The 15,529-nt window shown below is 39.2% G+C and overlaps 1 protein-coding gene across 3 annotated transcripts in view; it reads left to right on the plus strand.

Annotated features, from left to right (window-relative positions):
- Positions 1 to 2,919: 2,919 nt before the first annotated feature.
- NRK (Nik related kinase) overlaps positions 2,920 to 15,529 on the plus strand; it is a 132,854-nt gene continuing 120,244 nt past the window's right edge. For all 3 annotated transcript variants that reach the window (XM_034649733.1, XM_019809123.2, XM_019809124.2), the window contains exons 1-2: positions 2,920 to 3,324; positions 11,013 to 11,078. In XM_034649733.1, coding sequence (XP_034505624.1) covers positions 3,268 to 3,324; positions 11,013 to 11,078 — 123 coding nt within the window. In that variant the 5' untranslated portion in view covers positions 2,920 to 3,267. The remainder of the gene's footprint in view (positions 3,325 to 11,012; positions 11,079 to 15,529) is intronic.

Consider the following 15,529-nt stretch of genomic DNA (forward strand, 5'->3'; position numbering starts at 1 on the left):
CTGAAAGGGGGAAAAGGGAACTGGATAGCTCATGGGCCTAGCTAATGTCATCTGATCTCACTTACCCTGAGGCTTTTTTGAATTTGGCTCCTCTTCACACAGTCTCAAAATATGCACCCGGCCTTCAGTCATTGACAAGTGGGCTCTGGAGTCAGACTGCCTGAGTTGGAAGCCAGGCTCCTCTAATTTCTAGCTGAGAGGCTTTAGGAAAGTTACTTCATCTCTCTGTGCCTCAATTTCCTTGCCAATGAAATCGAGATAATTAAAAACCTGGAAGAATTTTCGACAAAATTAAATGAGATAGTATACACAAAACAGTCCAGAACATATAGCAAGCATTCAATAAATTTTAGCTATTAAAAAATACCAACAATCAAAAGTTACAAAGTTCTCAGGGCCTTAAGATAACAGAATGGATTGGAGAAAAAGATGTAATAAATATGGGACATATGGATGGTGTCGGCAGCGAAATTATTTCTGGGTAAAACAAAACCTGACAAATTCCTAGACCCCAAATGGACTAGGGTTGTTTTTATGTAGTTTGAGGTCAGGAAAGAAAGAGAGAAAAAAGAACATTTTGAAAGGGGAAGGGGAAGTTATGGTTATGGAGTGAGGAGAAAGGAAGTCCTGAAGGTGGAAAACAAGTGCCCTATTTCAAGATTTCTCCCACTGTTAAGCCTTATGCTTGGGGGCCACCTCTTTGCCTTCTGGTCTGTTAGCCAGGCTGACCTTCTCCAAGTTGGCCACAAAAATCCCCATAATGCCAACGTACAAGATAATGTTTCCATGCTCTTCCATGCCTCATTTTTCCTTGAAAATAATAGTAACTTAAAAAATGTGTAGGTTCTCTGACATGTTCTGGTCAAACACCTAGATTCCCCCCACACACACACACACCGGGGAGGGGGGGGTGTCCCACCCTGCGAGGTGGCTAATCCCTATGGAGTCATGAAGCCGCTAGCCTCCCACAGAGCCTTGCAACTAGAAAGCCCAATGATCTAGCCTGGATTCTTTTGCCTGGTCTGGACTTGTCTCAATAGACAGGCTAAAACAGTCTCTGCCATCGGGGGCCACGGGGCATTTCCCCACACCCTACCTTCAGCAAACCGCATTGTGGAAAAAAAAAGTCTTAACTTATGAACACTTCTTCCCTTTAGCAAAGATTCTCTAAAGAGTTCCTTTAAATGTTGTATTTCTTGACTCTGTGTTTTGATTACAGAAAACTAGATATGTATACAAAACTGTAACTTTCTATTAACTAGCTCACCTGCCCATCTCTAGCCATGAATTGCTGTTTTCAGGCTCATATTTAGCAACATCCAGAAGTTTTTCTAATCACCCAGGAATTCTTAAACTGTGTTTTAGAAGGGCAAGATTTTGTGCGGTGTAGTTGTCAAGATTTGGATTCTTGGAAAATGCAATTTCTGTATGGTTTGCATCATATTTGAATTAACATGAAAATTCGATCCAGAACACCCGAGTTTCTTTTCTGGGGGGGGTTGTAGTTGGTTTTCTCCGCACCCGTTAACAGAGAATTTATTTAGGGAGACGCGGTTCCTCAGACAGGCTGTGGCCATTAGAGAGCTCACTGGGGCTTGGAGGTTAAGGAATGTAAAGAGGTCAAACTCGGAACTTGAAACAGACACGAAAGAAACAAAATCCACCAATATAGAGAGAATAATTACAAAAGTTAGAAGCCTGTGTCAGAAATGGTGAGCTTCAGGTCGGTAGGAAGAGTTATTCGTGTAAAGCTTCCTAGAGGATGTAGAAATTTCTTAATTAAAAAAGAAACAGGAAACAAACCCCCCACATTGCGTTCCAATCTCAGAGTGCCGGTGCGCGAAAGCAGTCTGTAAGCTCCAGGGAAAGTAAGCAGCTTCGGGACTTTTTCTAAAGTGCTCTTTGCAGTGCAAGAGCTTAGAATGCGGTTAGTTTTACGCACCGAATCCCTTTCCCATAAACTCTTCAAGAGGCGCCTTACTTCTTAAGGCTAAATCCCGTTGTCAGATTCTTTTAAAACGTGTGTCAGATCCCCTGCGCGTTGTGGGGGAAACGGAGGCGAAGAGCCTGGGCGCCCAGAAACATTTTGTAACGAATGAGCGAATGAATGAAACCCTGCCCGAGAGCTGGAGACTGGGAAATTCGCAGGAACTTTCTCTGTGCTCTTTGAACGCAGCAAACTACAAACTTAAGAACGGGGTAGCTGGGGCTTCAGAGACTCAATCGGTCTCTCTTAACTTCCAGCACCTGTGAACAGGTGCGGTTCCGACTGAGCAGCCCGGGCCTCGTACCAACTAGCTCCGGGCCAGAAAAGATGTGGCCCGCCCCAAGGGGACATCGCAGCGGCCCTGTCCATGCCGCACTGCCCTCATCCAGTGGCTTCGAAGGCCGAGCTGTGGTAGCCCTGCGGCACACTTGGTGCTCTCTCCCCACCCGCCTAGGTTTGATCCCTAACTCAGTGCCAAGTCATTTCCTTATCTAACTTGATGGGTGTTTGAGTAAATGAAGCAATAAAGTCAGAGGAGCAGAAAGAGAAAAGAGACGACTAGAAAAGTCACAAGTGCTTCATGGAGAGAGGAGGGCGCGGGCTGTTTGGACTGTGGCAGAGCTGTGAGGCCCAGACTGGGAGCGGCGCGGAGCGGGACCGGTTTTCCGGGGCTGGCAGCTGCCTCGAAAAAGTTTCCTGTGGAACACTCGCCAGCCGGGGCGGGGGCGGCGGGCGCAGCGGTGGATGTGGGAGGGGGCGTGCAGGCGGGGGAGGCAGCGCCGGGCCGGCTCGCAAACCGTTATAGTCCTTAAGCCCCTCCCTCGGCCAGTGCCCCCCCCCAGCCCGCCTCCCCGCCGCGCGGCTGCCCACCTGGCGACGTGACGCTGCACCAATCCTCTTGGAGCTGCTCCCCGGGGGCCCCCCTCCTTGTACCGCCCCCCTCCCCACCCTGAAAGAGGCGCACCCTGCCGGGGCAGACACTGAGCTCTAGCCCGTGGAGCACCCCTTTAAACTTCTTGGTCTCTAGGACGGAAGCTCAGGCTCCTCTCTCGCCTTAGCCAAACTTGCTTTCCCGCCTCTCAAACTCCGACTTCCCTCCACTCCTAACTCTTTTCCCTCCACTTTCCCCTCCTCTATCTCCCAAGCCACAAACCCCGGTCCCCTGTTCCTTTTCCCCATCCTCTCCCTTCTCCTCTCCCTTTTCAACTTATTGTCTGATTCCACCTCCGACTACCCGAGCGTGCCTGACTCCGTCGCCCGCTTTCGATCGGCTCGAAGCCATGGCGGGACCTGGGGGTTGGAGGGACAAGGAAGTCACCGATCTGGGCCACTTGCCGGTGAGTAGAGGACGCCCGTCGCCTCCGAAGTGCTCTCTTCTGCGGGTTCTGAGCTCTGGGGTAGGAGAAGGACATCCGCAAGCTGGGCTAGGGCAGGACTTCGACGGGGTCGCGGGTTCGGGAAGGGATCCCGGGAGTTGGCTTGCGGAAAAGCCCCCCCCCCCCAGCACCCGGGCCAAGCCAAAGTCAGGAAAAGGCAAAGGGACCGGGTGGGGGAGAAAGATGAGGGGGCAGTGGGGTGGTGCAGACCCTAAACTACGGGTTATTTTCTAAATGTGGCCCGTTTTGTCTAGCGGTGCTCGGGTACTTGTTCTTGCGGGGGGCTCGAGAAGAGGCCAAAGAGCACGAGGACGCGTGGCTTCCTGAGAGCACTCTTCCCTATCACCCCGCCGCCCTGTCGTTTGCTTCTTTTGCCAAAGGAGATGCCCACTCGAGGAGTGACCTTTACCTCTAGGTGACAGCGGGCTAGAAAATTATAAAGTGTTGGAGTCTCACTTCTCTCACTTTATAATGGCGCTTTCTAAAACCTTATTCTGCCAGGGCACGGTTCCCGAGTTAGTATTGCGGGAGCGAAAGCACTCGACGCCGCTTGGGGAAGAAGTGAATTCTGCACACCCCAATTTAAAAAAGAAAATATTGCGCTCACTAACTAACCAGAATTAGCTTGTTCTCATGGTTTTCGTTTGTGGATTCTCCTTTTTCCAAACGCCCAGCTTTCCTCCATAATTGTAATTGATTGGTGAGCTATTATCGCTGTCGTTATTAGTAGACTTATTATTTTAGCGATGCCGTTTATTTCATTGGCATCTGGTTTCTGGCAGATATTGGATCCCACCCAGCTCCGTTCTTTAAGTTCCCTTTTTAGATTGGCATTTCGCTTGCACCCTCTCTTGAATGCAAAGGGCCCCTGGACTCTCTGAAAGGGAATAAGCATGCACCGTGCTGGAATGATCGCCAGGCAACTGTAGTTCAGGGCAGTGGCCTACTTGCTTTGGGAAAAGCTAAATATTAACCTTGAGGTTATAGGGCTCTTCAAAGTCGCGGCGCTTTAATTTTATACATATTTGGCATTTAAAGATTGTATTCTTGATGAAGGCAGACACCTGTCCCTATCAAAAATGCGGCATTCTCCAAGCCTCACCTATATAATTTTACACTAGAATGGTGTAGAGGAGGAAGGGATGCACGTGGGTAACGTTTTAGCAAATTGTGCTCAGCCTTAAAAAAAAGGAACTTCAATACTGACATGTTGAATTGCATATATTAGCATTGTTCTTATTGATACAGCTTTATAATATAAATCCACAAAATTTTTAAAAGTTGAATCTTTTTTCACCTTGCATATGTTAGATTTCTGGAATGTGGAGGCCTCAATTGGTGGTTTCCTTTCTGAACAGAATTTTCATATTTTGACTAGGTTTACTCCCAAGTAAAAGTGTAAAACCAATGAACAAAATGTTGCCCTTCTCCAACAGTCTCTATGTAGGGTGGGGGAAAGAGAAAAAAAGCAAACTAGGGAAAATATGTGAAACCACAAATAAGCAAACTGAAATAAGCTTTTTTTCCCCCTAACATTAACTAAAGGGGGGAATGGGAAAGACCTCATAGAAATGATAGAGCAGGGAGTTCCAAACCCAAGGGGGAAAAAAGTTTTATTGCCACAAAAAAAATGGGGGGAAATGGCCCAGACTAACTGACCCGGTCATGGCCCTGGGACATAAGAACTTGGTGAGAGCTGAGGAGATAAGAGGAAAGGCTGCAATCTTTACATTGCAGTTTAGCGGAATATTAGTTTTCTGGGGTTTTGTGGGGGTGTGGAAGGGAGAAAGATGCGGTTGGTTTTTAATGTAGGAATAGGGAGAAAACAAAACTTCCTGAAAGTCATAGAGTCTTCAGGTTCGAATAATTTCTAAATTTCTCTTATGCAGGATTTCATTGTGGATGTCTTCACCATAGCAAATTATGCATATTTGAGCAAATTATGCCTAATTCTCCCCTCTCACCAAACATCCAGGTCTAAACCCTAAGAAATCTAGCAGAAAGGTAGCACTCACTTTAGAATTTCCTTACTGTCAAATTTTTAGAGATAGAAAAATTTCATGTTGTTTTGGTCACTGAGGTATATTTTAATGATTTGAGATTTCTTTGCATTTGACTTATTTCCTGAGTTTCTGAAGAAGTAAAAGTAAAGGAAGAGGTCAAAAGACATCGAAGTTAGCTGTTCAGAAGTTTGCATTTTGATGCAAAGTAGATGACAAAGCAAAGAAATCTGCTTATGGTGGGATCTCTTATGATAATTATCCTCAATAAAATTATCCTCGTAATATATGAAGGTCAGAAAGTTGGCATTGATCAACACCAAATATACCAATTTGGCAATAGCCAGATAATGAAGGGAGATTCAGACCTCGTTTTGCATTAAGCAAAAAATAATCTTGCAGATTTTAAAATAATTACATAGGGGTTTAGTTTAAGATTGTTAGATTATGTCCTTTGTGGGGCTGGCCAGCTTAATGACCACAAGGTAAGGACCCTTGAGAGTGGTCAGGCTTGCTGTGCAAATTTGGATTTAAAGAAAGTGGTGGAAGGTTATTTGGTATTTTTGTTGTTAGATGGATATTATTTTTAAACCTAAAATAGTAAGCAAGAGTGAAAGCTGGGGAAGCAGAAGGGGGAGAGGAATTGTTTAACTTTTTTTGCATAATGCCCTGAAGTTAGAGACATAAAATAAGAGAGCCAATTTCGTAACCAGGGAATGACAGGTCAGCTATATTTAATTAATAGGTCGCTGTAATTTTTTTTCTGATTTACTATTGAATAAATATCTCCAATAGGTGACAAAACAAAAAAGAAAGTGTAGAGATTTGTGGTTTGTGCTTCTTTTTTGAAAAAAGAATTGCAAAGCCTTATGTTTTTATGTATATCTGGGGTGTGTGTGTGCATGTGTGCATGCACATATGTCTGTATTATTTTCACCTTGCCTGCCAGCAATACCTGTGTGTGTGTCTCTCTCTATATATCTCTATATATAGATATATATCTATATCTATATATATAGATATATCTATCTATCTTTTTCTCTGCCTATGTCACTCAATCCTTGGGACTGGAAACTATTTCTTCATCTCCAAATCTGGCATGTCTTTCACTATGATAGTCCCTTTTGCCTTCTGTGCCCAGTATGGTAATGACATTCCTCATGGCTGTGGCCTTGGTATTTGACACTGCCATGTGTAGTCCTAATCTATATTGGGGTCAGGATTAGACAGGCCTGGAGGACAGTAGTGGCAGAGGTGATCTGAAATAGCACATGATCCAAAAACTATATTTGAATTACATTAGGTTTATATTTAAATATAACTGTCAGCTCTCCCAGTCTTCCACCACCCAGACCAAGTCTGCTTTCCACACTCAGTCGTAAGAACCTTCCCACTTTAGCAAGTACTTTAGCCCCCTGTTTTGAAGCAGTTTTACCTTCTAGTCCACAAGTTTTGAAACTTTCAGCATGTCCTCCATTATGTATTTCAAACATCACCTCAGCATGACATTGTACTTCAATCTCTTTTCTCAGTCTTTTTTCACCCAATTTCTAGAGCAGTCGGTTTTATATTAGTGCACAAGAATAATGCACAAGAGTCATTTGGGGGATTGGGACCCATCCTCAGAAATTCTGATTTCATAATTCCATGGTAGGGACAAGGCATCTGCATTTTATTTTGTTAAGATTTTTTTTTTATTCTTTCTACACCCAACACGGGACTAGAACTTACAACCCCAAGATCAAGAGCTGCATGCTGCTCCGACTGAGCCAGCCAGGTGCCCCAAGTAATCTGTATTTTAAACACGATTCCCCAGATGATTCTCAAGTAGGGAGAATCTCTACAGTCCATAGTTTGAGAAGCACTGGTCTTGTGGAAGAGATTTTCCTTTCTAAATTTTCCACTTGAATCGTGAAGCCCATTCTTCTAACTGAAATAGTACTTCCCTGAAATTCACTCTGGCACTTACTGTGTTATATATGTCATTTTCAGGTTTTTCTCTTCATAAACTCTTCATAAAATCTCTATTTCTAATATTTAAAACAAAAGAAGAACAGCCTCTGCTATTCCTTCTAGGTGCTGTTCAATCTTTTCCCTTCCTTTAGCTGTCTGAATAATGGCTTTTGTTCCTTAGTTCACTTTCTTTACTGCCCTAAATCTAAAATTTATTGCTACCCATATTGACCATTTATCAGTTCCCTTTTGTTCTTAATTTCTGCTATATTTGGTTCTGTTGATCAGCCTCTGCTTTTGAGTGTCCTCCATGACCAGTAAACACTGCCTTCTAGTGGTTCTTTTTCTTCCTGTTACCCCCACTCTATCCTTAATAAAATTGTCCATCAGGGTGCTCATTCCTTCCCCCTCTCCTTGAATTCAGAAGACAGAAACAACTCCTGAAAGTTCTGGGTTTCAGGGAACAACCAGACTAAGACTTTTAAATTGCAGGAGATATTTTGGATACCTAAAAAATATAACAAAGTGTAAAGTGTTTGCTCAACATTTTATGGCTCAAAAATGTTTTAAGACTTAGAATTTTCATAATTTCTTTTAAGAAAAGCTTTTAAAAATTAGGGTTTCTTGTTTAACCAAATAGAACACCAAAGCATATGAAACTGCCAAATAATCTCCAAATTATTGTAGCAGTCATAGATATAAAGACCTTTCCTCTGCTGGTTTTCTTAGAGTGGCAGGGCAGAGGAAAGGACCAAGTAATTATGAAGACCCCTCTGATGTGGACTTTTTAATTTCACAGATATAAAAAAAGAGGTTCCTTTTCAATGTTTACTTCATTGGGAACCCAGAATAAACTTTATCATTCAGTGGAAAGTCTGATATAAGAAATTGAGTAATAGTACCCTACTAATAATTAGCACAGTTCCTCTCTCTTTGTTTCCCAATTTGACAATCATTTAGTCTTGAAAGATACTAGTGCAGAGATGGGGAACAAAAATATTGCATAAAACTGAGGAAAAAAGTACTCTTAGTATAGATGAATGCTAAGTTGAGCTGCCTTTAAGAATAGAAGAAAAATGTTTATAACACTCTTTAAAAATGTGAGCATGTGGAGAATTAGGATGTTTTGGTCATTTGTGAGCAGGAAAACATTTCCAAACAACATGAATACAGATAAAATAAGGCCTCTAAGAATTCCACAGGTATTTTATTATCCCCTTCCATTTCTTTGGCTTTTTTGTTTGTTTTTGTGTTTTTTGTTTTAGTAATTAGATACCTGAGCTCAAATATGAATAAGGTATTTTGCTTTTGAAGGCTAGAAAAAGGCTTAAAGACATTTAGGACTTTTGTGCTCAAAGATTCAGAAATAGAGTTGTTCAGATAATATAGTAATTCTCTAATATGTGGTGTTTTTTAAGCTAAAATGTGGCCTTAACTATAAAAAAGAATGGGTTACCAATAGAAATCAGCTAAACATTTGATTCTTTTGACAGATGGTCGGAGGTTTTTCCTCCAGAATTAATAATGTCTAATATAAATCCCTTAATAATATTCTTCAAAGAAATATGCTAAAGTGATAAAGTCTTTAAGCCAAACCTTAGCAACTTCTTTGTTGGCCAGCTTTTCTCCCATCACTTTTTCAATGAGTTATAACGATATGCTTAATATCAAGGCCATTGTAACAATTTGTTTTTATTTTTCTTAAATTCTCAAAATTATCATTTTAAATAGCTTTTATATTTTCATTGGGAGTATGTTCCCTGAACTATTTGGTTATAATAATAGAGTGCCTATTGTGACATTGATTTTGATGATGACTTTAAGAAAGTAGGCTGCTATTTTCTCTAACAGTGGTCATTTCAAATCTAATTGGGACTTTACAACATTAGAATCTGATTTTTTCCTATAGAATTTTAAAGCTAGGAAGTCATCTAACACAAAACCTTCATTTTATATGTGTGAAAACTAAGTCCCAGAAAGAGTAAATAACTTACCCAGAGTCATATAGTTAATTAATGGCAGAGCTGGGGCTAAACCCCCAGTCTCCTGACTCTGTCCAGTTGAATACTTATTGACTGAAGTAATCCCAGATCTGTGTCATTTCCCTATGACAGTTTTGTTAGATTACACAAATACTGTGACAGTTTTAAGAAATCCATAATTTCATTCATATACATTGCATATCCTCAATAGTTTTTCTGTTTAGCTCACATTTGTCACAATGATAAAAAATGTTTTCAAACAAGGTTAAACGAAGTCTGTGTTTATAAAATGTGCTTTCTATATGAGGCATGTGACTCTCTAAGGATTTGCCAATGATCCTACCACTTTGTGTATAAACTGGCATCTACTCATACCTCATACTGGTTTTGCTAATATAGCAAAATAAGCTGCTAGACGAAAAGTTTAAGTAGTGATAAAATTCAAGAAACCATGTTTTGTGGTGAACAAGAAAGGGATATCCATAGAAAAGGTTAAGAGGCAATTTTTAAGAATGAATAATGGAAATCTTAGGAATCTGTCCATAAACATGTTTATTTTGTCTCCTATGATGCCACATTCAGGCTTAAGACACAGAAAATATCATCAGGGAATTTGTGCCAATGAAAGGTATTCAGCTGATGCAAAAATTAACTTAAAAATAAAAAAACCCAACTGTCTAGTTTAAAAAAAAAACACTGCAGTCTTTTAATGCCATGCTTTTGGTGTTATTCATATATATATTTTTTAATTTTTAAAGAAAATCTGATTTTATTGACTTGTCCTGATTCAAGACACTGTACATATTCTTTTCAGGGGGCCACTAAAGATTTATTCATTTATTTAATTGAAGTATAATTAGCATGCTGTGTTATATTAGCTTCAGATGTACAATATAGTGATTCAACAATTCTGTACATCACTCAGTGTTCATCACAATAAGTGTACTCTTAATCTCCTTCACCTACTTCATCTATCCCTCCACACACACTGTCCCTCTGATAACCATCTGTTTGTTCTCTGTTTGTTTTTTTGTCTCTTTTTTCTTTTTGCTCATTTGTTTTATTTCATAAGTTCCACATATAAGTGATATTATGTGGTATTTGTCTTTCTTTCTCTGACTTATTTCGCTTAGCATGATATTCTCTGGGTCCGTCCATGTTGTTGCAAATGGCAAGATCTCATTCTTTCTCATGGCTGAGTAATATGCCATTGTGTATATACACCTCATCTTCTGTTATTCATATTTAGAGGTTATTTTCTTTCTCATGAATTACTGTTATGTAAACTGTCCAGACTATCCAGTATCAACTTATCATTGCTATATGCTAAACTTTCTGCCTGTCTGGTTAGTACTCAAAAAATGAGTTTTAAAAGAGTATGTCAATTACAAGTAGATAAATTTATCTCTATTTCAATAATTGTTATATTTGCATTATGAATATGCTTCAACTGGACATAATTGTAAGCATTTTACAGATTTGTGATAATTTGTCATACAACTGCTTAATGTTTATGTCACTGTTTCCTTTTCATAAATGACTATACTCTGTCCAGGAAAATCATGACATGCTTTATTGTTTTGGTAAGTGACACTTAGGTTCCTCCCATGGAAATTCTAAGGAAGCAAGGCAGATTGAAAATACCATTCTAGGTAATTGAATGCTTGCCTACTTTTCCAAGAAGATTGACAATTTTTGTTCTACATTTTTGTAGGATCCAACTGGAATATTCTCACTGGATAAAACCATTGGCCTTGGTACTTATGGCAGGATCTATTTGGTAAGTGGAGTTAGATTATGTATTGGTTCTTCATTTTCTAATAACAATGATTGCAAGTGAAATCCCTATATTGGAGAGCAAATAATGACAAAAGCATTTCACTTTGAGAGATGAATCAAATTGAGATAGCTCATGATATCTGTGGGAATTATTACAGAAGAAATGGATTGGAAATCTATAGTGAACCAACAGGCCAAACATAAGATCTAAAAATTATTAGTAGAAAATTAATAAAATCATCAACAGAAAAGGGAATTAATTCAAATTAGATGTACCCAAATAAAAATATCATTTGTTTTATGTTTATACACCCATATCATTCAAATTACATTCAACCTTTAAACTGAATGTTACAAAAATGAACATTTCCACGACATTCTGTATCATACCGTGCACATGTGTGTAAAAGAATTAGCCAAATAATCTAATAAGAAAAACTCTGCATTTATTTAATGATTATTTATTAAGCACAAAGTGTGTGCTGAGCCCTGTCACAGCCTCTAGACATAAAGTGATAACCAAAACAGATTATCTCTGCTCTTCCAGGGCTTATGGTCTAAAAATGTATAAGTGATTAAATGTGTGTATGTGTGTGGGAAGGATTGGGAGAGGCACATATATTATGTATGTAAGCGCACAAATAACTGTATATTTGCAGTTGTAATATATTCCTTGCATGGTTGTTGAGGATAATGTTGATGCACAGGTAAAGCAGGGATATTGTTGAGGGCTGGCTTGGAGATGGGGTTACTTTAAAGGTCCTATCATCTTTATCACCTTCCTCCACACTCTAGTATGGAGATTAGACATTTTTCTCAATCTTTTATGAGGTTCTGTACAAATACAGTGTTCCTTTTCCCCAAGCCTGCCCCTCAAAAACCAAATCACTGTCCCTAGGCTGATCCTTAGTGTAGACTAACCACAGCCCTCCATACGGGTTGTATAGAGGTGTCCTGGTATAGGTCCAGTGGAAGAGGCTTCTCTCTAGTTTAGACAACGTTCCCTCTGCTTGCCAAGCCTTGTACTTTTAGGTTGCATCTGCCTAGAAGGGGCTTTTAAAAGAAAATCATGTACCCAAGTTGGAGTGGGGGAGATCTTTAAAATTTGCACAAATGTACCTATAGCACCAAAGCTGACTAGTAAGCATAGCATTGTGGAAGGCTCCTAAAAGCAGAAAGAACCTGTTCCCTAGAGGGAACAGAGAGAATGCCAATATTCATGACACTTTTTAAAAACCATTTTGATTTTACCTTTTAACAAAATCAATAAGCTATAGACAGTGATGTGATACAAACACAAATATGTTGCTTGTGTTACCTCACTTGCATCTCAGACTGAATGATTAGTTAACAATTGTGTGATCTAGGTGAATTTTGTCACCATATACATAGATACATACACCTACATACACAGAAGTTCTTCTTCACCTCTTTATGTTATATTTACAATCTCTATGACTCCATATCGTGAGGGGTGTGTTTGTGTGTGTGTGTTTCTGTATTTTTTTTTTATTTGAAGGAATACAGCTCTCTCCACCACCAGATTTTAGGAATAAAAACATCAATCATATGAGGTAAAAAGCAAAGGTAAGGTTAGATAACACAAAAAGATGGTTTTTCATCATCAGTCATCAGAACTGTGATGCCATAAAATGAAGAAAAGTCAAGAGGGTAAAAGGTGAGTTGTGCATGGTAACTCTTTTTTAAAACTAGGGTTTATTGAGGTATAGTTTACATTTGGTAAAATTTGCCCTTTTAAATATACAATTCCATGAGTTTGGACAAGTCATGTAGTCATTTAGTCAAGTAACTATCACCAGAATCAAGTTTTTTCCAATACATTTTAAAATATACAGTATACCTTCAAGTAATATTCTTCAAGTAATGCTTTTGCTGTGTGTTGTCTCGGATTGTGTAGTATGGTTATATTTGTTATATATTTTACCTTTATGTGTGATATAAACCCACAATACTACTACTTTGTTCCCTATACTCAATACTATTACTTTTTACTTAATTATCTTCTAGAGCAATTATAAAGAAGAAAGAGTTATATTTTTGTTCATTTGAGCCATATCTGGAATTTTCATTTCTTTGGGCGAATCCAAGTTTCTATACTTCTTAAGCCTGAAGAATTATCTATAATGTTTTGTATAGTGCAGGGCTCCTGGTAATGAATTCTCTGCTTTGGTTTGTGTGAAAATCCCTCATTTCTTCTTCATTTTTAAAATATATTTACACTGGATATATAATTTTATATTGATATTTTATTTTTCTTTCAGCACTTTAAAGATAGGACTCTATTTTCTTCTGGCTTGCATAGTTTCTGAAGTTTACTGCCATTCCTATCTTTGCTCCTTTGTATTTTTCTTCTTACTGATTTTAAGACTTTTGTCTTTAACTTTGTTTTTTAGCAGTTTAAATATGAAATGTCTAGGGTTTTTGTTTTTTACGTGTGTGTGTGTGTGTACCTTTGGTGGGCTATTTATCATCCTTGGGGTTCTCTGAACTTCTTGGATATATAATTTGACATATTTTATTTTGGGAGAGAAATTCTTGACCTTTATCTCTTCAATTTTTTTTTTTGCTTTCTTCTCTTTCTTCTCCTTGTAGAAACCAATTTTATATTTGTTAGGCCATTTGATATTAACTCACGGATCTTTGATGCTCTATTTTGTTTCTTATGTGTGTGTGTATGTGTTCATATGTTTATTTTCTTTTATTCTCTTTCCTCTTTGCATTTCACTTTGGATCCATTATTTCCTATCTTCAGTTTTCTGATTCCTCTCTCAACCTTTTTTAAGCCAACTGATGAGACTGTCAAAGGCATTTTTTAGCTCTTTTATTTTTTTCATTTCTAGCATTTTCACTTGACCTTTTTATAGTTAACATCATTGTTGAAATTTCCATTTGTTCATGCATGTTTTCCATATGTTTCACTAAAACCTTTCACGTATTAATTATAGTCATGTTAAATTTTGTCTCATACTTTGAATATCCATGTCACCTTTAAGGCTGGTCATATCGATTGCTTTGTCTCTTAAGAGTGAGCTTTTTTTAATTTTTTGCTTGATTATTTGTTTCTTAAAATGTTTGTTTGAATGCCAGACATCACTAGTGGAACAGTAGAGATTGAAGTAAATGTATTTATGCTTGGAAATGGGCACACTTGTTCTTCTAAGTCATTAATATGGGAGGTTGAGTCAATCTAATACGATGAACTATGTTTGGGTTATTTTGTTGGTATGGGTACCCTCAGTTCATCACCAGTTTCGAGTTCCTCTGTTACCATGTGCTTAACATGGTGGTGCGGTTCTCCATATTCCTGCTCTACCCTCAGCCTTGGACCTCCCCTGTGCATCTGTGCTTCAAAAAGATTCTCTCTTCACGTTCCTGTGCCTCTCTAATGGTATGCTAGTATTGCTTCTTATTAAGTGCTTGTTAGCCTGGGACAGAGAGGAATTCTCTGTTTTCTTTCTGGTGTGGGACAGGGAGGAGTTCTCTGTTTTCTCGATTCAGCCTCAGCCTTAAGCAGATCTTATGCCTCTGGGTCATGGAAGTGGGACATTCTTAGTTACTCTTTCCCTCTGCTAGTGGTAGGAGACTTCTTAATGGTCTGGGTCCAGGACTAATTCCTGCCCCTTCCCAGAAATAGAGGAATTGTTAGTAGGTCTTCCTCTATTACCTGGGCGGAACAGTTTGCTGCCTTTCCCTTAAAGCTTAGGGCTCTTAGTCCTTAGGAAGAAAGGAATTGGACATGGTTTCATGCTTTTCCTACTGCAATGGCTTCTGCTCTCTATTAGGTCAGTACTGTAAATCCATGGAGCAAAGCCTGTAAATGTGTATAAATTCCTCTTATATCTATGGCGCCCAAGGGTATTGTACTCTCAGGCTAGTCCATACTTGGCCTTTAGCAGTTCATTAAAAATTTAGCTGAATTCTTTATACCACCTTCTATGATGACCATGCTTTTCCTCTGCAGCCACAGGTGAGCCTGTGCTCATGTTCCATCTCTCCTTGCAGATGCTTATCTTTCTTCAGACATCAGGCTAGGTGGTTGCCTTGAGACTTCTCTCTGGGTTCTATAAAAGTTATGATTTTGTAGATCATTCAGCTTTTTCTTGTTGCTAGGGTAGGGGTGGCACTCTTTCCAACTTTCCACATTCTCATCAGGAGCCAGAAGTCCATGTCAATTCCTTTTAACTGAATCTTCATGAAGCATCTACCATATGTTAGGTCCTGTACATATTTGTAATTCCTAAGAATTTCATATGTATCTATTCAGATCCAGAGATAGAGAACACTTTCTACCATTAAATCTTCAAAGCAGAAACCTCTGTGTTACAGAAGGTAGATGATTACAGATGCTTTACTTACATTAGGCATATTTTCCTTTGTCACTCATTGATATGACCTCTTTTTTTCTACCTCAAATTAATTTCCTTATTTAAA

This window comes from Ailuropoda melanoleuca, chromosome X (assembly GCF_002007445.2).
Source record: "Ailuropoda melanoleuca isolate Jingjing chromosome X, ASM200744v2, whole genome shotgun sequence".
Taxonomy (NCBI): Eukaryota; Metazoa; Chordata; class Mammalia; order Carnivora; family Ursidae; genus Ailuropoda; species Ailuropoda melanoleuca.